At 41.8% G+C, this 27,620-nt stretch overlaps 1 protein-coding gene across 1 annotated transcript in view; it reads left to right on the top strand.

Moving 5' to 3' along the window:
* The window catches only part of LOC132095979 (Fc receptor-like protein 5), a 115,387-nt gene that overhangs the window by 16,851 nt on the left and 70,916 nt on the right, over window positions 1-27,620 (top strand). Inside the window, exons 10-15 of the mRNA XM_059501089.1 lie at window positions 4-57; window positions 145-210; window positions 337-405; window positions 481-558; window positions 907-966; window positions 1,068-1,145. Of these exons, the coding sequence (XP_059357072.1) occupies window positions 4-57; window positions 145-210; window positions 337-405; window positions 481-558; window positions 907-966; window positions 1,068-1,145 (405 nt within the window). The remainder of the gene's footprint in view (window positions 1-3; window positions 58-144; window positions 211-336; window positions 406-480; window positions 559-906; window positions 967-1,067; window positions 1,146-27,620) is intronic.

The raw sequence follows: 27,620 nt of genomic DNA, 5'->3' as shown, positions 1-27,620 counted from the left end.
CAGCAGATTCTGATCACATTTATAACAATGTGACTGAAGTGAATAAGAGAGTCAAAGGTTGAGTCTTATACTTTATTTATACACACATAATTAAAAATTCAACAGATATTGTTCAGTCACGTTGGCTTGACTTGTTTGTTTCAGATGATTCAGAGCCCTGGACAGATGTCACATATTCAGAGGTCACTGTTAAGAAAAAGATGGACAAAGGTTAAAAAACACTCTTAACTTCACCTGTACAATATAATCAATCTTTAACCACATTATTTCATTTCAATTTAAACAAATACAAAAGTGCATATTTATTTCAAAATAATATCATTTCTATTTTTCCAGCTAAATCAGAGTCAAATTATGTGACATACTCAGAAGTCGGAAAAAGAGGAAAGAAATGCAAAAGTAAAGGTGAGATTGAGTTTTTCCTGAAGTACAATATTTCCAGAATGTTCTGAATAATCTGATTGATCTTCTGTTTTGTAGATATTAATCCTGCAGGACCCAGTGATTTGACTTACGCAGAGATCAATATACAGGACAAGAAGAAAACCAAAGGCAAAGGTTAACACACGACAAACTGCATCTAAACACAACTGTCTGAACGATTCGTCACATTTAACTCAGATGTAATGATGTTATAATATCAGGAAAATAAACTCTTTACAGTCATAAACTGCACTAATAGAGCCAAATCATGCAACTTTTTCATAATGTACTGCGTCAGTCACGCCTGTGTGTTGTTGTAGAGTCAGATAACTTCCTGTTGTTTTTCATGATCGGTGCTAACATTATTTATTAATATACACTTCTGTTTCTTTGTGGTTTGATGTGATCATGGATTATCATTTATTAGTGTTGCAGATGTATATCATTATGTTGATTCGTTGTCTCTCTGTTGTTGTCTGTCAGGGAAGATCAGTGAGTCTGGAGACACTTTGTACTCTGAACTGAAGCAGAACACAGATAGAGGTGAGAGAAACACTATTACAGACAAACCACTGACATTACAAAATAACCATCATGCATATTGTATCATTATTTTATTGTTATTGATCATTTGTGTTCTTCAGATGCTGATGCTGGAGTTGGTGATGCAACTTCTGCTCTAGCTTTTTGGAAAAAGGGTCACAAGAAGATTAATAAAACATGTAAGTATTCTGTTAAATGTTCAATGATTTTACAATAACTGACAACACGCTCATAATTTACACTCGTTCCTGCCGATCGTGGCATGAATTGGTTCTTATACATTTTAAACTTTAAGTTATTTGGTTCAGTTGTTTGTGATGACTATAAAATGTCAAATGAATGAGCTCATTATTCACATCAGCTGCATAAATCATCATCTTTGATCTGTTTAAAGGTCCCTGAGTTCAGAGAAGACACAAGACGACTAAAAGATTCACAGCAGCAGACACAGTAACGCTTGCATTGCTTCAGAAATGATAATGAGTGAACTGATTATGCACATGCTTGATTGAAATACTTTACAGATATTATCATATTATCTGTACACATTATGTAGATAAACATATCTATCTGTAATATATTTTAAATCATTTCATTTGAGCACTTTTGTTTAACAGCTTTAAGTGAAACTGCTCTTCAAGTTATTACATTATTAGATGATTCGACTGATGCTGTACAGCAATTAAACAGTAATTGGGTACTTGTCTGATAGTTAAATATAACATGTTCTAATAAAATAATATCTGTGTTTTTGCCAAGAATGTGTGGCAAACATAATTTTTCTTGCATATACAGTATATTCATAAATATTGCTTTTTACATTAATATATTGGCCTCTTTCATGCCGTTTTTTTTTTTTTTTTTTTGCTGTGCTACAGTTAATGAAGTCATAGATTTATATTTGCTTAATAAACACAAAATAACAAACATTTCCACGTTTCCTTTGCATGATTTGGTTTCACATTTAGCATTATTTTAACCAAAGGTAAAGGTAAGTCCAGGTTAGTTACAATAAACAAATCAGCATCTTGCTTTGAAAGTTGAAAAATCCAGATCAAGACACACCTGAGACTCATGAAGGTCATTTCACGTGTGTGAGATTGACTGCTGTCTGCTGTCAGTCTCAGTCCAGCAGATTGCAGAGAGATTCCTATAGTGTGATCAGTGACTGACTGTGTGATGACATTGTTCACGGGAAGATGATCAGTGTCATCTTGTTCCTATAAAAAGAGGAATATAATGCCACGTTCCAGGCAAACCGTAACCCGTGATTTTTGAAAGTGCACTGTAACAGTCGTTAAACCCGTAACTTCCCACCCATGAACTCATACTAGATCTATGTACTCCGAGTTCGGACGTCACACAGCATGCGAAAGACCCATGGCATCCCCCTAAGGGTAATATTGCCTACGGGTCCAGTGTTTATGCAAGTGGTACACGTTGAAAAAACTATTTTAGGACAATAAAACGTTGCAATAAAATAAATTATCTAACAACAATTCCTTGTGTCCAGGAAGTTTGGCGTGACTTCCCTGTAATGTTACAAAATCGTGGTTTGAAGTCGTGACTTAAGGGCTCAAAAATCTCCCTGGAACGCAGCAATAGAAGTTAGAGGTAAGGGGAGGATGTTTCTTTTAAGAAGACTTTGAAACTGAAATTCTTAAAATGAGATGCATGATAAACATCCTAAACCAGAACATTATGTCAGGATAGACTCGGAACACAGAGGTAGGTGAATTCAGAACAGTGTATTTATTTAAAAGGTACAAGTGCTCTGTGAATCCTTAGTCCTCAGGTGCACGGTAAAAGCTCTGTTATTCAAGTGCGGGCTGTATGGTAATCACATGGAACGGGATAGCAAACAGGTGAGTTTGCACGGTACATAGGTGTAAAAGCCACAGTCACAGATCTCTCACTAATGTTCTCTTCCTTCTTAGATGCAGAAGACAGTACCAGCTCGGGAAAAATCACAGGAAACTACAGCGACCGTCGAATCACTGGACACTAAACGGTGATCTGCGGTCCTGAGGGCAGCAGAAAAAGGACACAGGTTAGTCTAACACAAAGTTGAGTATACGTTACATCTGGCTTGCAGGAGCTCAGGAGACAAGTACGAGGAGACTGTTCCTTTTGGAGGCTTGACGGAGAACTGAGGTATGGGTGAGTGCTTTTATAGTGTCAGTGATTGGCTCTGTGATGAGATGCAGGTGGCTGGTTAATAATCAGGGGACTGTGAGCGTTGAGGATTGGTGGAGACTGGGCTTGCCAGATCCCGGACACTAGACCCCCCCCCCCCCCCCCCCCATGGTCCGCGAATCTCTTGTACAGTGTAGATGGGTTCAGCGTAAATGGGTGGCAACAGGGCGTCGTCGTCAGGGACTGGGTCTGTGGAAGGAACAGAAACAGGAGCGTGATGGGGCTTTAACAGGGAAACGTGAAAGGTGGGGTGTATCCGATATTGAGCAGGTAGGCGAAGACGATAAGTGATAGGGTTAATTTGTCATTTTACTGGGAAAGGTCCTATTTACTTAGGCCTGAGTTTTCTGCAAGGTTGTTTTAATCGGATGTCTCGAGTTGAGAGCCACACCAGTTGTCCAGGTTGGTATGTGGAGTTCGGCCTTCGGTGAGTATCGGCAAAGCGCTGGTGACGAATCACGGCCTGTTTGAGATGGTGGGCCTGGTCCCATACCCTCTCACTGTTTTGGAACCAGGTGTTAACAGCAAGGACTTCCGAAGGCTCACCGGACCAGGGAAACAACGGAGGCTGATAGCCTAGGACACATTGAAACAGGTTTAGGTTAGTGGATGAATGACGGAGTGAGTTTTGTGCATATTCTGCCCAGATTAGGTAACAGTACCAGAGGTTTTGATTCTGATGGTAAAAGGTCCGAAGGAAGGGACTGATGTCCTGAATCTTGTGTTCAGTTTGTCCATTGGCCTGGGGATGATAGCCAGAAGGGAGACTGACAGTGACATTGAGTAGAGAGAAGAATGCCCGCCATATTTGTAAAATGAATTGTGGTCCTCGATCTGACACGATGTCTTCTGGGATTCCAAAGTTCCGAAACACATGTTCGAAAAGTTCAACATTCTCAGAAGCTGTGGGAAGAGCTCGTAATGGGATTAGTTCGCAAGCATTAGAAAATCTGTCAATGGCTACTAAGATACATGTTTTATCATCAGAAAGAGGGAGGTCAGTAACAAAGTCTACCCCGATGTGGGACCAAGGGCGGTGTGGAATAGGTAAGGGAACTAACTTTCCTGTGGGTAGCTGTCGTGGGACTTTGGTCATGGCTCAGAGGACCTATCCCCGGATGAACTCTTGGACGTCCTCGTGCATTCCTGGCCACCAGTGCTTGTGCTGCAAAGAAGCAAGAGTTTTATTTACACCGGGGTGAACTGTTCCCACTGAGGAGTGTACCTGGGAGATAAGAGCTCTGCGATGATCCTCGTATAAGAATGTCTTTCCAGGTGGGCATGCGGGTGGAATGTGTTGTTTTGAGCTTGTTTGCAGAGCATTTCATCTAAGTCCTATTAAATGGGATAAACAATTTGGTGGGCAAGAGGGGCTCTGGCTCCTCAGGGGTTTCCTCAAGGGCGTGTAGACGAGACAGAGTATCAGCTCTGGTGTTCTTTGATCCGGGATGATAAGCTATCTGAAAATGAAATCTGGTGAAGAATAAAGCCCACCTGGCTTGACGAGGGTTCCCTTGGCTTCCTTCAGATATTGGAGGTTCTTATGATCCGTCAGCACAAGAAACGGTTGTCTGGCCCCCTCCAGCCAGTGTCTCCACTCTTCCAATGCTAGTTTCACTGCTAGGAGTTCTCTGTTGCCTATACCAAAATTTCTCTCAGCAGGAGACAACTTCCTAGAGAAATAGGCATAGGGCATAGGTTTAGCTGCGTTATCTGAATATTGGTACAGGATGGCGCTGACGCCAGTTGTGGAGGCATCCACCTCTACTATGAACTTCTCAGGATCTGGATGTTGAAGCAGTGGCTGTGGTAAAAGCAGTTTTCAAAGCTTGGAATGCTTGTTCAGCTTCGCGGTTCCATTGCAGAGTCTTGGGCTTTCCCTTTAAGAGAGAGGTAAGGGGTGCAGTAATCATACTGTATTGATTAATAAATCTGCGTTAGAAGTTAGCAAAACCCAGGAACCTTTGTAGCTCCTTGATGGTCTTGGGTGTTGGCCACGATGTAATGGCTTGGGTCTTTCGATCATCCATCTTCACCCCTTCCTTGTGGATACTGTACCCTAGGAACTCAATGGATTGCTGGTGAAAGACACACTTCTCAGCTTTGACAAAGAGAGAGAATTCTCTGAGACGCTGGAGTACTTTGGCAACATGATACTGTTGATCCTTTTCATTGGGTGAGTAAATGAGGATGTCATCTATATAGACAAGAGCAAAATGGTTCAGGTACTCACAGAGGACTTCATCCATGAAGCTTTGGAAGATGGAGGTGGCGTTTACTAGGCCTTAGGCATCACCAAGTATTCGTAGTGTCCAGCAGGGGTGATTAAAGCAGTTTCCCACTCATCTCCCTCTCTAATCCTGACCAGGTTGTATGCACTCCATAAGTCTAATTTGGTGAAGACACGGACAATCCCGGAGCTGTTCGAGAGAAGATGGGATTAGTGGAAGAGGATAGCTGAACTTTACCGTTATTTTATTTAGGGCTCTGTAGTCGATGCATGGTCTCAACCCTCCATCCTTCTTCGGAACAAGGAACGAAGAAGAAACTAGCCGCTGCGGGAAGTGGATGGCCGGATGAACCTTTGCCTTAGGGCTTCTTCCACATATTCCTTCATGGCCTCCTGTTCTGGGATGGATAGCGAGTAAATTCGCCCCTTAGGAATGGTCTCTCCTGGAACCAGATCGATAGCGCAATCCCAAGAGCGGTGTGGCAGAAGCTTGGAGGCTGCTAGGGGGTTGAAAACATCTGCAAAGGAGGCATAACAAGGTGGGACATTGACAGACTCATTGGGACTCTCAATGGACATGGAATTAAATGACATAGAGACAGGCTGGTTATCAACATAGGGCATGGAATGACTTACTTGGGCGTTTTAACAGTTACAGCCCCACTTAAGTATTTTCCCCGTGGTCCAATCTATAAAGGGCTGGGGCTGAATCAGCCAAGGGTGGCCTAGTATCAGTTCTGCATGGCTATTGGGAAGTATGAATGGTGTGAATAGTTCTTGGTGTTCAGGTTCAACACAGAGAGTGATTGGTGAAATTTGAGATGTCACGTACAGAGGGAAACAGAGGGTTGAGGAAGGACCGAACTCACCACTAACCGTGGAGGACGAGATGGACAGGTGCATATGAAATGGTCCACTCTCCCGCAGTAAAGGCACATTTTTTGTTCTCTATGACGATTTCGTTCCTCTGGGGATAATCGTTGGGAATCTACTTGCATCTTTTCTGGTGGTGGCTCAGGAATTTTCTCAGGAACGTTTCGGAGAGGAACATTATCCACTGGATGTGCTTCTCGATAGCAGGACTGTGACCTCAGGTGAACTCGGAGAGCTTGCTGCATGAATTTTTCCAAATCCCAGATTATCATCATATATGGCGAGTTGGAGTCGGAGTGCAGGATTTAGTCCTCGTCGATACACAGTTAGCAGGGCCTTTTCATTCCATCCACTTGCTGTGGCCGAAGTGCGAAACTCAAGGGAATACTCTGAGACGGTCCGTTTGCCCTGTCACAGGTTTAAGAGCTGATCACTGACCGAAGAATCCCGCACCGGACGTCCAAACACTTCCTTGAAATGGCCGATGAAATTCTGTAAGGAGGAGGTGATTGTGGATTCTTGGAACCATAGCGCTTCGGCCCAACTCAGTGCTGGTCCGGACAATTGCTGTATGATAAACAAGATTTTTGATCTCTCCGTAGGGTACTGGTGTGCGTGCTGCTCAAGTTCAAGTGACCATTGTAGTAAAAACCCATTGCAATCTTCCTCCCTATCGCTGGTTGGGATATCGAGCTTGCCATATACACCAACGTGGGAGTTGGACACAGGTTAGTGTAGGACACAGGTTAGTGTAACACAAGGACACAGGTTAGTGTAACACAAATGTGAGTATACGTTACATCTGGCTTGCAGGAGCTCAGGAGACAAGTACGAGGAGACTGTTCCTGTTGGAGGCTTGACGGGGAACTGAGGTACGGGTGAGTGCTTTTATAGTGTCAGTGATTGGCTCTGTGATGCGGGGCAGGTGTGGCTGGTTAATAATCAGGGGACTATGAGCATTGATGATTGGTGGAGGCTGGGCTTGCCAGATCCCTGATACATTAAGAATATAATCTGCGGTGTTACTGTGTAATGAAGCCACATAATAGGAAGTATTTAAAATGCTGATAATGATCTTGATCATTCATCTAAAACAGCTGTTGATATTTTATGATAATGTATAATTTCAATTTTAATCATTTATTTAAAAATTATAAATGTAATAATCTTCACTACTTTTTATCTATTACTTATTTTTTGCCTTTTATGTATTTATTTGTATTTGTTACATTTTATTTATTTACTTATTCATCACTAATTAATTTATCTTAAAGCATAAAGGAATAGAGTGAACAAATGCCATGTCTAATTCTAGCATAAAAATAGCATAACTATTTGCAAATAATATCTTAAAGTCTGCATCACAAATTGCATTGCTTGAAACAAATCACCTACTGTGTCCTGACAATTAGGAAAACTGTAGAAATTATGTTAATTATATATATTATTAAAATATATAAACATTAAATCAGGAAACGGAACAGAAGACTAAAAGCAAAGTGAAAAAAATAGTTTTTTTCTTATTCTGAAGAACATTTTAATAGCCTTAATTACCTTGACTAGCCGCGTTTCCGCTGTCTGGCTAAAACCGGGCGTGCTAGTGTGTGCCAGGGCCAGTTGCATTTCCACTGTCATTTCTGGTGCTTGACCGTACCTCGTCAGTGCTTCCTCAGGCCAGGGACGGACTGGGACTAAAAGACGGCCCTGGACTTTGACTAGGTCCGGCCCAAAGCAATCGGCGTGTGTAAACAACAACTATAACATAAATACACACACAGGATACACAAATGCGCACAAAATTCACAAATGCACACACAAAATTTAAAAAGCACAGTAGATTCAAAAATGCATACAAAATTCAGAAATGCACACAAAATTCAGAAATACACACACAATTCAGAAATGCAAACAAAATTTACAAATGCGCTCAAGATTCACAAATGCACAGGACAAGATTCAGAAATGTATTTCTGATGCACACACACATATATTTTGATTTACAAACTGCTTGCGGTCTGTGAACTTCACTGCATTTGTGTGTGAATTTTGAGACTCCCCTGACTTGGCTCGACACACAAATGCCTTTTTTTAAACAGGGAATGATCTGCAACCAATCAGATATCTCCCTTGTTTTAGCCAATCACAAGAATGCACCCCACGTCGGGGATTGTTTACTTATAAGCCAATCAGCGAATGACTCACTTTCCTCAGCGAACAACTCACTTTCCTTACGCAGCGAACGACTCTCTTTCCTCAGCGAACGATTCACTTTCCTCACGCAGCGAACGACTCGCTTTCCTCAGCGAACGACTCACTTACCTCACTCAGCCGGCGACCCACTTTGCGCAGCCGGACACCCACTTTGCGCAGCAGGAGACTCATTTTCCGCAGCCGGAGAGTCACTTTCCTCTCGCAGCGAATGACTCACTTTCCTCACGCAGCGAACGATTCACTTTCCTCACGCAGCGAACGATTCACTTTCCTCACGAGTCATGCAGCGATCAACTCACTTTCCTCTCGCAGCGAACGACTCATTTTCCTCACGCAGCGAACGATTCACTTTCCTCACGAGTCACGCAGAGAGCAACTCACTTTCCTCAGCGAACGATTCACTTTCCTCACGAGTCACGCAGAGAGCAACTCACTTTCCTCAGCGAACGATTCACTTTCCTCACGAGTCACGCAGCGATCAACTCACTTTCGTAACCTCCAATTTCCACCAGATGTGTAACGGCTGCGGAACGGCTCCGCTGCGTGACAGCTCCGTGTTCCGTCGTCCGTCAATACCCACCAGGTCCGGATTTGTTGCGGAATGGCTGCGGTCATGACTGACAGCTGACGTCACGAGGCCCCATGTAATCTCGCGAATTCTGGTGTGATCGCGCGATATGTAGTTTCTATAAATTGAACTACCAAACCAGGAACAGTTTTCCATCCGGAGGAGTATAGGATAGAACTCTTTTCTTTTCTCTTTTCATTTCTTCATCCATCTTGTCAACGGGGTTAAAACTTCAACAAGCCTGTCTCCGCCCATTATGACGTTTTCAAGGTGTAGTGTAGGGAAATATGAGCGCGGTGTATTTTATTTTGAAAATTAAACGGATCTTTTATTTTGTTTCTGGCTGTTCTGTTTTGTCACTCGACTTCCTGTCCTGCGTACTCTGCCCTGTAGTGCTGCGGAGAGCTCCGGCATCCGGCAAAAATAGAAGCTCTGCGTATCTGCTCCGGAGGGCTGCGGATCGCCGGAGTCAGAACGCAGCTGTACCGCATTCAGTGGAAATACACTCATTGACTTTAATGGAAACCTATTGACTCCGCCGCCGTGCCGGATCCGTAACGCAGCCGTTACGCATCTGGTGGAAATTGGGGGTAAGCGAACGACTCACTTTCCTCACGCAGCCGGAGACCCACTTTTCGCAGTCGGAGAGTCACTTTCCTCTCGCAGCGGACCACTGACTCTCTCTTCATGTAGGGACCGAATATTATAATTAAAGTGACTTCTATATTGCATCCAAAAGAATATTTAGATATATTTAAATATTCAAAAAGGTGTACATTATTTTTTTACTTTCATTAAATATTTCAATAAAATGAAATAATTGCCCATTGCAAATTTATGAATCCATGGTTAACTTTTTTTCTGCAGTCACTGGGCTATATGTATTGAGACATTTTTAAATTTATATTTTGTAAAAAATAATAAAAAATAAACCTGAATTGTAATCTAAACATCTGTATTTTCATACAGTTTCATAAATAAGTAGGCTATAATATGCTGCACCACAGGCATATCGCGCTGTGTTAACTCGTTCAAGTGATTGGCTTATAAGTAAACAATCCCCCACGTGGAGTGTGTTCTTGTGATTGGCTAAAAGAAAGGAGATATCTGATTGGTTGCAGATCATTCCCTGTTTAAAAAAAGGCATTTGTGTGTCGAGTCAAGTCAGGGGAGTCTCAAAATTCACACACAAATGCAGTGAAGTTCACAGACCGCAAGCAGTTTGTAAATCAAGATATATTTGTGTGTGCATCAGAAATACATTTCTGAATCTTGTCCTGTGCATTTGTGAATCTTGAGTGCATTTGTAAATGTTGTTTGCATTTCTGAATTGTGTGTGTATTTCTGAATTTTGTGTGCATTTCTGAATCTTCTGTGCTTTTTAAATTTTGTGTGTGCATTTGTGAATTTTGTGCTCATTTGTGTATCCTCTGTTTGTATTTATGAATCATGTGTGTGCATGTATGAATCCTGTGTGTGCATATGTGAATGTAGTGTGTGCATTTATCTTTATTGAGACTCTTTTGGCTCCATATAAACATGGTAAATATGACACAGGAGAAATCAGACGAAAGCTTTTTATTCTCTATCACGATCATGTATTTATTTAGTAACATATTTTATCTGTTATAAGTCTCATCTCGAGAGTATAGCTCCGCGTAGTCATAAAAATATAATAACATTTTTTGTTTGAGATCTTTTATAAAAATGTAGAAATGATAATTTTTTCTAAATGTGATGTATGAGGCTAATGTGACTACAAATAAAAAGAAACATACTCGACTAAAGAGCAGACTATGTTCTTAACATTTTTTTTTTGTGTGTGACTAATTTTCAATCCTGATAAATTAATTCATTATGATCAATGTATCACATATTATGACAGCCAGACATTCATGCTCTGCATTTAACCCATCCAAAGTGCACACACACCCGGAGCAGTGGGCAACAATTTATGCTGCGGCACCCAAGCAGTTGGGGGTTCTGTCTGTTGCTCAAGTGCACATAAATCGTATTTCCGGCCTAAGACTCGAACCCACAACCCTAGGGTTAGGAGTCAAACTCTCTAAGCACTTCCCCAATATTATAATAAAACACTGATGAACAGGTAAACCGCGTGTCGGGTTAAGAAATTGCCACTTTTTGTGGGGCGGGTCACTAAAAACAAAATAAAAAATATATATATTTACGGTGCGTGGAATTTAGTGGTGGAAATTTTGATTCTTTCAACAGATTCGTTGATTTTTAGTTCATTCACCAAAATGAATTTGTTTAGATTTGTTCACTGATTCGTTCAGTGACCATTTCTTCATATTACACAAATACGCCACAGTGGCAAAAAAGAGTGTCTTATGTGTTATGTCTTAAGTCAATTAACTTATTTATTTGTGACAAAAACTGATTTGACTTCATCCAGTGGAAGTGCTTACAGTAAATTGTGCAATGAAATGTGCTCAAGAGCCAAGTTGAGGGAAACAAAAGGGAGTTGCAGAGGAGCCCAAAATGAATCACCAAACAGTACAGAGAGAGAGGAACAGATTCCTAAAACATACAGGCACCAGAGACAAACCAAATTCCCTGAAAGGTTTAGAGAATGTTATTGAATGACTGATGAAGTTCAAAAGTATCACTAAAGAGAAGTGAGATGGAGTGTCATGGCTTAGGCCTTATGTTCTATGAAGTTGTAAAAACAACAAAAGACAGAATATGTTACATGTGACTAGCATGTTTTAAACTGTCTTAAGTTATAAAAGATTGTGAATGAGAAATTAAGTGGGGTAGGTTCATATTTAAGAGGGGGGATATTGTGTATTGATGTGACTTCATCACGTACCAAAGTGGGGAGTAAAAGGAGTGCCAAATTCAATATGGTGTCTGTGTGGTTCGATCTGAAATATCCAGAGAGTTCATAACATTGGCAATGAGGATGTTGCAACAAGGTCTCAATCGAGAGTTAAATCCCAGCACCCATAAATGCATGGGACCATGGGAAGAGTCATGTTCATGTCTCTGTCTACAGACTTCTTCAGTTTATTTTTACTTCAGTAGAATATATAGACACATTGTAAGGTGTGGTGTAGTGGTTTATACAATAAGAATATAGTTTACATGTGTGTGTTATATAAATTGGGAATATGGGTGGGAAGATCTGGACATATTAGGAGTATATCTGGCAGAAAGATAATGTCTCCCAGATGAAACCTGTAAAACGAGCAGACCAAACTCAATGGGCCCCCTTTCCAGGACCTCAACTCCCTGCTTATCTTGAACACCACAAAGACCCATAAACATCTGTGCATGCATATAATATAGAGACAGAGAGAAGAGAAGGGAGGAGGGAACGCAAGCAGGCAAATTTACAGAAATATTCTGAAAGAGAGCATGATATATTCTAACATCTTAGTTTTATATTGTTGTTTTAGGTCTCTGCCAGCAGTGCAGCTGGAAGATTATGCAATGCGAAGTTGTGGGCGCACATAATAGAGCTGTTTCACACATTCTCCATCTGCAGTGTGAATGCGGTATTTTTCCGCACCTATGTTAACAGGTAAGCGCATTCACACTGCAAGCAGCTGCGGCCTTTCAGTGCAGTCCAGGAGCAGTGCGTCTGCAACAGTGCATCGTTGATACACTTGAGTCTATTTTTGCTGTTCTGCGCGCAGTAATTTCACAACAAATTGATTTATGGTTAGGTTTAAAACAAGGAAAAGTTCACTTTTTGATCAACAAGTCGACATAGATGTACTTGTGGAGGTAGAACAACTAAGTACTTAAAGACCCGAGGGATTACTTGTAAAGATTTAAATGCATGTGTTGGAGAATTTTTTTTTTTAAATGTAAGCATTAGTTTTAGTTCAAGCAAGTAATTAGAATGCAGTATAATTATTATAAAATAATAGTCTAGTTCTGTTTTTGTAGCAGACAAATGTGACTTTTATATGATTATTATTGTTTATTTATTTATTGACTACCTAAAACATACCAGGTTGGTATTTTTACAATTTTTTAAATGTTCTAAAACATTTACATTTTGTTTTATTTTCATACATATATAGACTGTGTAGTCCTTCTGTCGTCGACACTGTTTTCTCTTCACACATTTTATGCAATCTGCATATTTTCTTCTCCACTAGTAGTCGTCTCATGTATTGACTGATCTGACCATAATGTGCGAGGCTTTGGCTGTGTGCAATGCAGTGTGAGAACAATTGCTGAAGACTTTCTCTGTGCTTTAACAACTTGCATGCAATTAATGTCTTTTTTTTCATGTATTTCTGTGTAGAGTTTTGTCTCCTCCCTCATCTCCCTCAGTATTTGTTTAGTGCACACAGCACTGTTAAAACAGTCTGTTAATGTGTCAGTATGGGGTCCAGTGCACTTTCTCTTACACTCTGTGAGTATTTCATTATATTCTACACTATCTTCTGTTTATTTAGTTTTTAATACAGTGTGTTTAGCTGAAAATAAAAGAATGGTTGTGCTGTATGTAGGAGGGTCTATGAATCCACTATCTGTTTATTGTTCTCTTTGCTGTTGAAATTTGATATGATGTGGTTCAGATACAGAGTTTCAGAGAACATGAATTTCTCGATAGCTTTTCATACTCTCTGGCCCTCTTATTGAAAATGAATTGTCCATATAATGGCCACTGGTCACAAAATCACTGCATTTCAATAAATAAATAAAAAAAGTCAGGACTAAACTGTATGGGCTGAACAAAGCAAACCAGAGAAGTTTAGATGGATGACGATTGTAATGGAAGTAAAGATGATGACAGTGACATAAGTCAAATATTATTAGACACTCGTTATTATTAATGTGCAAACAAACAGACCGTGTATGCGCGCTAGCTCTGGTAGCTTTTTGTACAAAGACATTTCCATATGGTCGCTTATCTGGCAAGTGTTTTTTAATGAAAACTCGCTGAAGAAGCATGTTATTATAGGAGTTTGCGAAGCTCAATGGTGTTTGTATACATATGGACACTTGGACAGAGGAACTGTTCACTGGTCATGTGTCGAGCTGCATACAGATCATCATATTCAACAAATTCAGAATGTTTTTATTTACTTATTAAATCTGTGTTTTGCTCTGTTAAATAATTCAGAATGGATAGGTATATTGAGTCGTTGGGTTCTCCGTGTGGTCCCGTTTGGAATTGCAGCTAGACCCGTAGTTGTTCCTATAGTCCCCTTTTTCAGGTCGTAAACAATGTGCTATTTTTCTGGTTTAAAGGTACTGAAATTTACATGTGCTTATACACCCTATATTGTTACACTAGAATACCTGCTCATCTTTATTTTACTGGTCTCTGACTGGGTTATTTTCAGTGTTTACTGTTTATGAGTGGGTGGGGTTTAGGAGATACTTTCTCACTTACAGTTTGCTAGGAGAAAGTAAAAGGAACTTGCTATCCACATTAGTTTTTCTTATATATATATATTTTTTTTATATATATATTTCTTATATATATATATATATATTTCGATGCGCTGTGGCGCTGAATATATAATATATACTATAGGGCTCACATTACAGGATTTTTGGCTGGATTTTGCTGTCGTGGACATATTTCCACAGTCTGCAACAAAATCCCTGGAGCCTGACCAAATCGGAGCTTGTTGCGGTCACTGAAGCTCGTTAAAGGTGCGTTAATACGTTTTGCCTTTTTGTTGCATTTCTGGTTTCCGGTTCCGGAGGGCCTAAAGCTGGCTGTGCTGTTGCGTGCTCCAGGCAAAGTCTACAGCTTTTTTTGCCTTTTTACTGTTTTTGTGTGTCTTTCTGTAAATGTCTCTTCCTTGACCATCCAGTATGATCTTCGAACACTTCTAAATATTATATCGGCACTCAATTGGGACTCTCTGCACAGTTAGAACGTGAATACGAGCTACTGCAGCTTCTCCACTGAGCATCTACCACTTTGTTAAACCAGTGCCGGTGAAAGAGGAAAAAACACAGTGGGGGCAGCTGTGCCAGCATTTTGTGCAGAACTCGCAAAATAACTATTAATCCTGCTCTGCCGAGTGTTCTTCTTATAAATGTTCATTCGCTGGTCAGCTAGGTGGATGAGCTAGCTGAATGCTCTGATTATGTTTCAGGGCAACATCAGGAACTGCTGTCTATTTACATTTACTGAGACATGCTACTGTTCCAGACAAAAGAGTTTCACAGCCTGGTTTTACAATCTAACGCCAGGACAGAAAACGTACTCTTTTAATTGCAAAGGAGGCGGTGTTTGCATTCCAGTGAACTCTTGCTGCTGAAGGGATGTTTCGATTGCTGCCAAACATTGCTACACAGCACTCAAAAACAGTTGCAAACCCCTCCCCGTCCTTCCTTCGTTAAAGCAGATCACATGTCCATTCTTCTTCTGCCTGCATAAAAACAAAAGCTAAAACAGGAAAAAACAGTTATTAGCACAATCCATCAATGGAGGGAGGAAATCATCGTCACACTTCAGGACTGCTTTCACACAACAGACTGGCAGATCTTTCGGGATGCAGCTGGCTCAGACATTGAGGAATATACAAACTCTGTCACTGATTACAACAATTTGCACTGAAAACATTATCATAAAAATCTGTTAAAACCTTTCCAAACCGGAAACCTTGGATGAATGCTCATATAAGGGCCAAACTCAAAGATCGTACTTCAGCTTACAACTCTGGTGATACTGAGGCATACAGAAAGGCCCGATATGATCTTCAGAGAGCTATCATGTCTGCTAAAAGAGACTATAAGGACAAGATGGTGGAAAACTCTCAGGGATCTAATCTCAAGCTCTTGTGAAATGGCTTACACTCAATCATGGACCACATTGGACAAAAAGGATGGAAAAACCTACAACATAGTTCTATCCACATCTCTGCCAGATGAGTTGAATGCCTTCTATGCACGGTTTGAGGATAGTAACACCTTCCCTACAGTAAAACTGCCAGCAGATAATAATAATAGCTGTTCTCTTACCTTCTCCTTGCCTGATGTAACCAGATCACTTAGAGTGGTCAACCCACACAAAGCACCTGGTCCTGACGGTGTTGATGGCTGTGTCCTCATATCATGTGCCAACCAGCAAGCGGAGGTGCTTACAGACATCTTCAATCTTTCCCTTAGACTGTCTGTGATACCCACCTGCTTTCAGAAAACCACCATCGTCCCTGTCCCTAAGAAGTCTGTTGTGACCTGCCTGAATGACTACTGACCCGTGGCACAAGTTTTTAGAGCAGCTCATTAAAGACCACATCTGTTCCTTCTTGCCAGACACCATGGACCATTGCCAGTTTGCATATAGGAAAAACAGATCAACCCTATGACACCATTGCTCCGCACAAAGCCCTCACACATTTGGACAAAAAAAACACTTATGTGCAGATGCTGTTTATTGATTACATGTCTGTGTTTAACACCATCATCACATCAAAACTTTTCACAAAGCTCAGAGATCTAGGACTGAACTCTCATCTACAGGAGGACACAGGAGTTAAGAGCATCAAGTTCCTTGGTGTGCACCTCTCCAATGACCTATCCTGGTCTCTGCACATCACATCAGTTGTTAAATCTACACGCCGGCGGCTCTACTTCCTACAGCAGCTCAAAAGCTTTGGTCTCCTTCCCAGTATACTTACTAACTATTACAGACGTACCACCGAGAGCATCCTGACTGGGTGCCTTACTGTATGGTATAGCAGCTGCTCGCTCCTCGACCGCAAGGTCCTTCAGAGAGTTGTGAAGACTCATCGGCAACAAACTTCTATCCCTACAGGACATTTTTCATCTGCAATGTCTCTGACCCGAGTCACCCAGCACACAGTCTGTTTATCAAACTGTCATCAGGCACATGATAACGGAGCATTCAGTCCAGAACCAGCAGGCTGAAAAACTGTTTCTATCTGGAGGTTATCAGAACCCTTAATAAACTGTAAAGCTGTCTCTTAAATTGCTTCTGTCTTGCTTGCCCCTTTATTATTTACTTCTGTTTTTATTAATCTTACAAAGCCTTACAAAATGCATTTCAATTGCAGCTGTGTGTGGAATTATCTTCTTTGCGTGGGTTGTGCAGTGGCGCGGCTCCAGCGTGGCTGAATCTAATGTTTTTAGGAGTAAGAGTATCCACCAGAGTAGATATTTACTGTACTTCGCAATCACAGATTTTAGCCTATGTCTTGGAATATATGACCCAAATAAGAATTTTTCACCAGATATTGTCATCTGTACAAGTAAGTAACAAGTCTGACACGTTTGTTCTGGCCAACTGATAAAAATATTGGAATATATATTCATATTAATCGAACTCAGGTGTGCATCAAAAGCGGACCAAACAAGCGTACTGAGACCTGCTTGAAGAGGTGGTCTCGGTACGCTTTCAAACGAACTCTGGAGCGGTTCGTTTGTTGTGAGAACGTGAACTGACCTCGAACAGACCCAACTGCAAAAAGTACTGATCATTTTTGGACTAAACCAGCTGCCATAGTCAGCTGCGCTATGCATTATGGGATGAGGAAGTGTTTGTTGACAGTTTGCACATCAGCTCGTGGACAAACTTGTAGTAGTGAGGAAGTGCGGAGCTTCATAGAAATTTGGTCTGATGACCATGAGCATGTTAAGAAGAGTTAAGAAGAATTAATGCCCGCCTCCGCTTGAAGTTACGAGCGATGCCCGCTCGCCGTTTGCAGTGCATTAGAACGTTGTTTTCAAGCCGCATCCGCGCTTCATTATAGAAATGTATTGTTTCCAATATATGTATTGTTTGCCGGGACAAAACCAGCCCGTGCAGTCGTCTCTCCATAGTTGTGTTGTCTCCGTGTTGTTTGCTGGCTTTTCCTCTTATGTTAGAATTATCCTGCACATAAATTCTGACCAATCGAAAAGCAGTTTAGGAAATATGTCATGGCCAATGAGTGATGTGGATGTTGTCATGTGACTGCATTTTGGTACGTTTCAACTGGCTCGGACCAAAGCAATCAGTGTGGTGTAAAAAGGAACCAAAAAAGCTGAAAAGTGCCACAATGTGTAATTGTTTGCCCTTGTTTCGGACCAAATGAACCGAACTAGAGATGTGAAAGCACTCATAAATGTAATTATTCTAGATGCTGTGAGAAAAGGCTTTAAACGGACCGCCACTTGCAGGATCCTCACATGCAGGGGCGCTGCATAAGATCCCGGGCCCTGTTCATAGGCAGTCCTAATATTAATGTAAAATGAAAATGTAAATTTGAAAATGAAAATGTTTATTTGAGGAAAAACAGAGCAGCCATGGCTGCCACAGCGAGTACTACAATTATTGCTGAACCCTGTAATTGGTGTAGGGGGTGAAGGTCTAGCTAATGCAGTTGTGATATCCAGAGTACCAGAAGAATCTAATGTGGCACACATTGAGGAGACCATTGATGTGATCAGCGCTCTTGGTAGAGAAAGGGAAAGTACGTGAACTAGTTGATTCAGCATTTTTGAAGAAAAATATTTACCAATGTATTGAAGGGTTCTACAAACTATTTTAGTCATTGAAGATACCACTGCATAGTTTTCAATAATAAAATGATATACAGAATCTTAGATATTGTATAAGTGATTTATTTGAGCACTTGAAAAATACAATAAGAATAATTTGAGTAATAAAAATAAATAAGAAAAAAAAAAGAATGAACTATGTATGCCAATTACAGTACATCCTGAGATTGCTATAAATACAGCATTCACCCCGATAGATGCCTATATAGTCAATAATCATGTTGATGCCGGTTAAACAGATGGTAATCATACAGATGTGTCATATAGTCAATAATCACACATTATTCATATAGACCACGTTTTTGTTGATAACTGTGATTACACAGTTATACCAGTTAAACCTCACTCCTCGATATAAAGAGACGCACTAGCGACAGACAGTCAGTCGCTGAGTCAGGGGAGTGAGGTTTAGTAGAAGAGAGTCAAATACACCTAGGATGACTTGAGGATGAGAAATTAATTGGGTAATTTTCATTTTTGGGTGAATTTACCCATTAACAGTGCAAGGTCAGGAGATTGAGACTAATGATCCTGATAGTGTCAGGGTTCATGGGTCAGTGCGTTCACCCTGCGTCTCTGTCTGATTGTGTGCGTCTGTTAACTAGCACCAGCTGCGGTCTATGAGCACCAGCTGCAACTAATTTGTGCTGCCTTTAAGTTTGCCTGGCAATCCTGTTTGTGTTGTTGGTTTGTTGATTCTCGTCTGTCTCTCATGTCTAGTTGTTGCTCCTGTTCCTCCAGTTGGCATTCTTATTCCTTGCCCACCTGGGATTCCTGCGCTGGGTTTGAGTTACTGCAGCTTGACCGGTCTGGATGTTATTCATCTGGGGTTATGCCATCGTCTTCCTACTTTTCTCTTTGCTGGCTATCATAGTTATGCAAATAAACCATTTTTGCCCTCACACTTGGATCTCGAGACTCAATCATTGTCACAGTTTCACAGATAAATTCTCTAGATTCCTAAAAGATGAAGGAAACACTTGGGAGGATATTCGATCTGTCAAAGCCTCTAACCTAACATCAGAAAATAGCCCTGAGTCTATCGCCAGAACTGTTTAGGAACAGTTAGAAAAAAACAGCAAGAACCACCCAAGAAAGCAGTGCTTATCATTGTCTATTGGCAGAGGGTGAACCAACTCCAGGGTAAGGCTAAAAGCAGCCAAACGTATTAAACATCATAAGCCCGTCTTTTTAGCCAACAACCAGACATGGATGTCATGTAGGCTAATAGAATATGTTTAATGGGGCTGAATTTGTATTTAACATGATTACAATTTAATAAAAAACTATCGAAATTGATAATAAGGCTATATAATGTTTCCTTTACACTGTTATTTGAACAGCTAATACATTATATAGAGAAAGTGACATTATCACTAAGTGATCTAATGCGAGTTTTAAGCACTCTCAAAAAAAATCGTTATAGTTACTAAGGCTGTATACACTGTAAATTTAATCTAATACGTACATTGTACATACATCTGCGCTTTGTTGTTTATGATCAGAGAACTTGCGGAATTCAGTCAGAAAACACGCACACACTCAAAAATGATGACTGATGATGACAAAAATCTGAACACCTGTGATTGGTCATTGCATTCCTAACCTCAACAGAATTGCATGTGATTGGTTCAAATGTGCAACACTGTAAAAACGCTAAAAAGAAATATGGTGCAACATGAGCAGATCTTTATTTGATGCCACAATCGACACTGTCTGTTCATTTTCACTTTTCAACCTTACACATACTCCGCCTATGCCTACTCCTGTAGGGGCAGAGACTTTAGACAGCTGGAGAAATCAAGCCAGACTAGAAGAGTGTGACTGCTCAAACAAAGAAGAGAGGAGAATGATTGTTGAAAATCCAGCATTGGAGATCATTCAAGCTGTGAGAATGGCACATGCAGATGCAAGTCCTATTAAATACATACAGGCTTTGGAAAGTGCGTTTGGAACAGATGCTTCAGATGAAGATCTGTACTTCACCATTTGAATGCTGCACCAGAACTGGTAAGCTGTTATTTGCATTTTTGAGAGGGGTGGAGCGATCTCTAACCAAGATCCTGTAGAAAGGAGGCCTAGGAGCAGCTCATCAGAGGGGCTACAGAATCAAAGAGCCATCCTCCTACCTTTTTGCAGCTCCTTTACAAAAGTCGTGAGGATGAAAAATAGGATGCAGCCAGGCACAAGCTCAGTGCGCCTGTGAGGAGACATCATGTTAGAATTACAGAGATCAGTCAAGATGTAAAATTGGAACAATGAGAACTCTCCAATTTATGCACTAAAATAAAGATTTGTGTTCAATGGTAAGAGAGTTGTCTACCAAAAGGAGCTCTATGCAAACTGCTTTGGAAAGTAGTAGTAGAATTCAGACAAAGCAGATCAGAATAGTGCCCAGATACCAGATACCATGTCAGGTCAATGTCTTTAGCTACAGCCCATGATTTTGCAAGCAAGCAACAGAAACAACTGTCCATCCCGGAGAAAGTAAGAGATGATGCTGTATGACAAGTGAAATGGCTAGGCCTGGGTCCACTCACCATGGCTCCTAGGAAAGAGTGTTTGGCTACCTGTAAAGTTACGAAATTTTCCCAGACAGACAAATATATCCTTCTTGAGGGACCTTGCTCTCTTGCATTGCTAGCTGGTATGTTAGTGCGGTCCTTTGTGCTCCCTTCCTCACGGTGGATGAGAAAATATTCCCTGTGTTGATGCAGAATAAGTATTTAATAGAAATCTCCCTGCCTTGCTCATAATGTATGCTACTGATACAGTGACAGTGGCACAGAAGGATGAGGAAAATACAGTTTTTTTTGGACCCCAAGCTCTTCAACTTTGGTGACTCACCTATTTCTGAGAAGTGGGAAAATAGACTAAGCCATAAGCTGGCAGAACGAGAGAATGTTTTTTCTCTACATGAATGGAATGTAGGTCTGGCTAATGGTGTCGGACATTAGATCCGCAACAGCGAAACTTGTCTATTCAGGGATATGTTGTGTCATTTAACCCCAGCTGACATTGATGATGTACACTGCCACATTCAAGAGCCAATGGCATCTGGTATTGTGAAGGAGTCTTGCAATCCATAAGCCTCTCCTAATGTCATAGCAAGGAAGAAAAATGGTAGTGTTCAAATATGCGTTGATTACTGCACATTAATCAAATACATTACTCCTGATCAGTATATGATTATCAGGAAGTTAATGGTTCTTTGTCCTCGATTTCCAAAGTGGATACTACCAAAAAGTGATGGGAGAACAAGACAAGGAGAAGACAGCTTTTATACGTCCCCTTGGGATTTTCCAATTTGAGTGTATACTTCAAGGCATTACTGGCGCCCCCTTCTATGTTTCAGAGCCTTTCCATGTGGATGACATAATTATATTCAGAAAGAGCTTAGAATAACATGAAGAACACCTTCTGAAGTTTCTCAACTGACTGGAGAAGGTTGGCTTGAAGATCTCCATAGCCAAATGTCAGTTTTGCCAACCTCAAGTGACGTATGTAGGGCATATGGTGTCTGAAGCTGGCATTGCCACAAATCAGGAGAAGGTTGTGGCGCTGAAACCCTGGAAGCAGCCAATTGATCTTAAAATTTTGAGATCCTTTCTTGGTTTTGGTAGGAATTACCACATATTTTTTTTACCAATTATTCTGCTATTGTGACAAAAGGTTACCCAATGTAAAAGAAAACTTGCAACAGACAAGTCACCATGTTAATTCAAGGAATTTGAGCCTATTGGTGCAAGGTGGGATCACACATGTTCTGAGGCAATTAATAGGATACTCCACTGCCTCACAAATGCTACTGTTCTATATGTCGTGGAACCAAACAAACAATATATATTACATGTAGATGCAAGTGGGAATTGATTGGGAGAGGTGTTAAATCAAGAGCATTCAGAAGGTTTAAGAGCAGTAGCCTTTGCCAGTAACAAAGTGTTTCTAGTCTATGCAAAAGAATGTCATGGTCAATAGTGTCAAACGCAGCACTAAGATCCATTAGCACTAATAGAGAGATAGAACCACTATCAGACAATAATAATAATTATAATTCATTACATTAATATAGTGCTTTTCTAGGCACTCAAAGTGTCAAGGTGTCTGGTCTCTGTTTCCCTGGGTGTCCACTAGTGGTCTCACTTCCCAATAGGCACCTCACCGCAGGCACTACAATTCCCACAAAGCCTTGTCCCTTCATCACACTAATTGCACTCCTGTTAATTGCACTCAGGTGTCTTCACTTGATAGTCATTACTCTACCTATATTATCCGGTCTGTTTCCATTTGTTTTCATGGAGTCATTACTTTCCGTCACCAAGTTTCCTCACGTTCTTTGTGTTCTAGTTTCTTGTTCCCTGTTTGTTTGTTTTGGACTGATGTTTGGTAATGACCCCTGCTTGTTTTAGTTCTGATTTTGGATTACCCTTTTAAAGCTCACACTGCACTTGGATCTTCCGTCTCCTGTGTTCCCGTATGTGACAGAAGGACTCTATCAGATCAGATCCAGCGGTGTGGGATTTTTTTCTCCGTTCCCCAGCCAGCATGGAGGAGCGAAGGAGAAGATTTGGTAAATTAACCACCCTCCGTCAAAGGGGGAATGAGGTGGGTGGTGTAGCACAGGAGTTCTGGACGTTGGCGGTAGGATTGGGGTACAATGATGAGCTTACACAATGATGAGCTTACACAGCACAAGTTGGCCACCGGCCCAGCGCCACTGCACAAGATGGCCGTCGGTCCAGAGCTATGGCACAAGATGGCCGCCACAGTTGACCCTCCGGAGTCGAGTCAGGTTCCCGTTGACCCTCCAGAGTCGAGTCAGGTTTCCGTTGACCCTCCAGAATCGAGTCAGGTTCCCGTTGACCCTCCAGAGTCGAGTCAGTTTCCCGTTGACCCTCTAGAGTCAGGTCAAGTCACCGTTGACCCTCCAGAGTCAGGTCAGGTCACCGTTGACTTTCCAGAGTCAGGACAGTCAGGACATGTCACTGTTGACACTCCAGAGTCAGGTCAGGTCACTGTTGAAACTCCAGAGTCAGGTCAGGTCACCGTTGACAATGCAGAGTCAGGTTAGGTCACCGTTGACACTCCAGAGTCAGGTCAAGTCACCGTTGACACTCCAGAGTCAGGTCAAGTCACTGTTGACACTCCAGAGTCAGGTCAAGTCACTGTTGACACTACAGAGTCAGGTCAAGTCACCGTTTACACCGGTGATCTTCAAGGACAAACTCAAGTCACCGGTGTTCTTCATGTGCAAAGTCAAATCACTATTGATCTTCATGGGCAAAGTCAAGTCACCATTGATCTTCATGGGCAAAGTCAAGTCACCATTGATCTTCATGTGCAAAATCAAGTCACTGACTATCTTCATGGGCAAAGGCAAGTCACCATTGATCTTCATGAGCAAATGCAAGTCACCATTGATCTTCATGAGCAGAGTCAGGTCACCAATGATCTTCATGAGCAGAGTCAAGTCACCATTGATCTTCCTGAATCCAGTCTAAACTCTGCGGAACTACCAGAGTCTCTCCAGATCTCTGCTGAACTACCAGAGCCTCTCCACGTCTCTGCTGAACTACCAGAGTCTCTCCACGTCTCTGCTGAACTAACAGAGCCTCTCCACGTCTCTGCTGAACTAACAGAGTCTCTCCACGTCTCTGCTGAACTACCGAAGCCTCTCCACGTCTCTGCTGAACTACCAGAGCCTCTCCTCGTCTCTGCGGAACTTCCAGAGCCTCGTCACATCTCAGCCGAACTCTCTGAGCGCTCAACTGATCCTGTCATGGCCACGGAGGCCACCCTTAACTTGTTCATGTTCTCTGTTTCAGACTTGCCTATCCAGACTTGCTCTCCTGTGCCATCGATCCCACTGTGGTGGTCCTCGGCGCTGCCCTAGTGGGCTCCTGTCTCGACCGCACGGCTGTGGTGGTCTTCTGTGCCCCCCTGGTGGGCTTCTGTCTCAACCGCACGGATGTGGTGGTCTTCTGCGCCGCCCTGGTTGGCTTCTGTCTCGACCGCACGGTTGTGGTGGTCTTCTGCGCTGCCCTGGTGGGCTTCTGTCTCGACCGCGCGGTTGTGGTGGTCTTCTGCGCCGCCCTGGTGGGCTTCTGTCTGCACGGATATGGTGGTCTTCTGCGCCGCCCTGGTGGGTTTCTGACTCAACCGCATGGCTCCAATTCCACCTTGCTTCACCCAGGATTCCTGCCCTGTCGGTTCGGCCCTGGTCCACTGAACTTTCTGTTCTCTCCTGGACTTGTGTTTTGTTGTTGTTTTGTTTTAGTTTTTTGTTTTCTCTCTGTTTCCCTCTATGGACCTGGCCCTCCGTCCCTCCCCCTGGTCCTCTGCCGGTCCACCTCCCTTCTGGTCTCCTTGTTGTTGTTTTGTTTTTTGGCACTTACTGTCTCTGTTACCCTCTATTACCTGGCCCTCCGTCCCTCCCCCTGGTCCTCCGCTGGTCCACCTCCCTCCTGCTCTCCCTGTTTTTGTTTTTTGCACTTCTTGTCTCTTTTTCTCTATATTACCTGGCCCTCCGCCGGTCCACCTCCTTCCTGGTCTCTGTGTTCCTTGATCTGTTCTTGGGTTCGGGTGGAGCATCTGGTAGCTGCTCCATGGAGGAGGGGGTAATGTCACGGTGTCTGGTCTCTGTTTCCCCGGGCGCCGCAGCATAAATGGCTGCCCACTGCTCCGGGTGTGTGCTCACAGTGTGTGTGTGTGTTCACTGCTCTGTGTGTGTGCATTTCGGATGGGTTAAATGCAGAGTACAAATTCTGAGTATGGGTCACCATACTTGGCTGAATGTCACTTCACTTTTTAATGTCACTTCACAAGTCAAGTCAAGTCAAGTCACCTTTATTTATATAGCGCTTTAAACAAAATACATTGCATCAAAGCAACTGAACAACATTCATTAGGAAAACAGTGTCAATAATGCAAAAATTATAGTTAAAGGCAGTTCATCATTGGATTCAGTTATGTCATCTCTGTTCAGTTAAATAGTGTCTGTGCATTTATTTGCAATCAAGTAAACGATATCGCTGTAGATGTCCCCAACTAAGCAAGCCAGAGGCGACAGCGGCAAGGAACCGAAACTCCATCGGTGACATAATGGAGAAAAAAACCTTGGGAGAAACCAGGCTCAGTTGGGGGGCCAGTTCTCCTCTGACCAGACGAAACCAGTAGTTCAATTCCAGGCTGCAGCAAAGTCAGATTGTGCAGAAGAATCATCTGTTTCCTGTGGTCTTGTCCTGGTGCTCCTCTGAGACAAGGTCTTTACAGGGGATCTGTATCTGGGGCTCTAGTTGTCCTGGTCTCCGCTGTCTTTCAGGGATGTAGAGGTCCTTTCTAGGTGCTAATCCACCATCTGGTCTGGATACGTACTGGATCCGGGTAACTGCAGTGACCCTCTGATCTGGACACAGACGGATCTGGTGGCCACGGTGACCTCGGAACAAGAGAGAAACAGACAAATATTAGCGTAGATGCCATTCTTCTAATGATGTAGCAAGTACATAGGGTGTTATGGGAAGTGTTTCTTGTTCTGGTGTATCTAATTAATGCAGCCTAAAAATCCTTTAACGGATTTGGATAATAAAAGCATATTAGTATTTTATGTGTATGCCAGGTTAAAGAGATGGGTCTTTAATCTAGATTTAAACTGCAAGAGTGTGTCTGCCTCCCGAACAATGTTAGGTAGGTTATTCCAGAGTTTAGGCGCCAAATAGGAAAAGGATCTGCCGCCCACAGTTGATTTTGATATTCTACGTATTATCAAATTGCCTGAGTTTTGAGAACGTAGCGGACGTAGAGGATTATAATGTAAAAGGAGCTCATTCAAATACTAAGGTGCTAAACCATTCAGGGTTTTATAAGTAATAAGCAATATTTTAAAATCTATACGATGCTTGATAGGGAGCCAGTACAGTGTTGACAGGACCGGGCTAATATGGTCATACTTCCTGGTTCTAGTAAGAACTCTTGCTGCTGCATTTTGGACTAGCTGTAGTTTGTTTACTAAGCGTGCAGAACAACCACCCAATAAAGCATTACAATAATCTAACCTTGAGGTCATAAATGCATGGATTAACATTTCTGCATTTGACATTGAGAGCATAGGCCGTAATTTAGATATATTTTTGAGATGGAAAAATGCAGCTTTACAAATGCTAGAAACGTGGCTTTCTAAGGAAAGATTGCGATCAAATAGCACACCTAGGTTCCTAACTGATGATGAAGAATTGACAGAGCAACCATCAAGTCTTAGACAGTGTTGTAGGTTATTACAAGCGGAGTTTTTAGGTCCTATAATTAACACCTCTGTTTTTTCAGAATTTAGCAGTAAGAAATTACTTGTCATCCAGTTTTTTATATCGACTATGCAATCCATTAGTTTTTCAAATTGGTGTGTTTCACCGGGCTGCGAAGAAATATAGAGCTGAGTATCATCAGCATAACAGTAAAAGCTAACACCATGTTTCCTGATGATATCTCCCAGGGGTAACATATAAAGTGTGAAGAGTAGCGGCCCTAGTACTGAGCCTTGAGGTACTCCATACTGCACTTGTGATCGATAGGATACATCTTCATTCACTGCTACGAACTGATGGCAGTCATATAAGTATGATTTAAAACATGATAATGCACTTCCACTGATGCCAACAAAGTGTTCAAGTCTATGCAAAAGAATGTTGTGGTCAATGGTGTCAAACGCAGCACTAAGATCCAATAAAACTAATAGAGAGATACACCCACGATCAGATGATAAGAGCAGATCATTTGTAACTCTAAGGAGAGCAGTCTCAGTACTATGATACGGTCTAAATCCTGACTGAAAATCCTCACATATACCATTTTTCTCTAAGAAGGAATATAATTGTGAGGATACCACCTTTTCTAGTATCTTGGACAGAAAAGTGAGATTCGAGATTGGTCTATAATTAACTAGTTCTTTGGGGTCAAGTTGTGGTTTTTTGATGAGAGGCTTAATAACAGCCAGTTTGAAAGTTTTGGGGACATATCCTAATGACAATGAGGAATTAATAATAGTCAGAAGAGGATTTATGACTTCTGGAAGCA

This window comes from Carassius carassius, chromosome 2 (assembly GCF_963082965.1).
Source record: "Carassius carassius chromosome 2, fCarCar2.1, whole genome shotgun sequence".
Classification (NCBI taxonomy): domain Eukaryota; kingdom Metazoa; phylum Chordata; class Actinopteri; order Cypriniformes; family Cyprinidae; genus Carassius; species Carassius carassius.
Note: the sequence above shows the minus strand (reverse complement) of the source record. Positions and strands in the feature narration are given on the sequence as shown.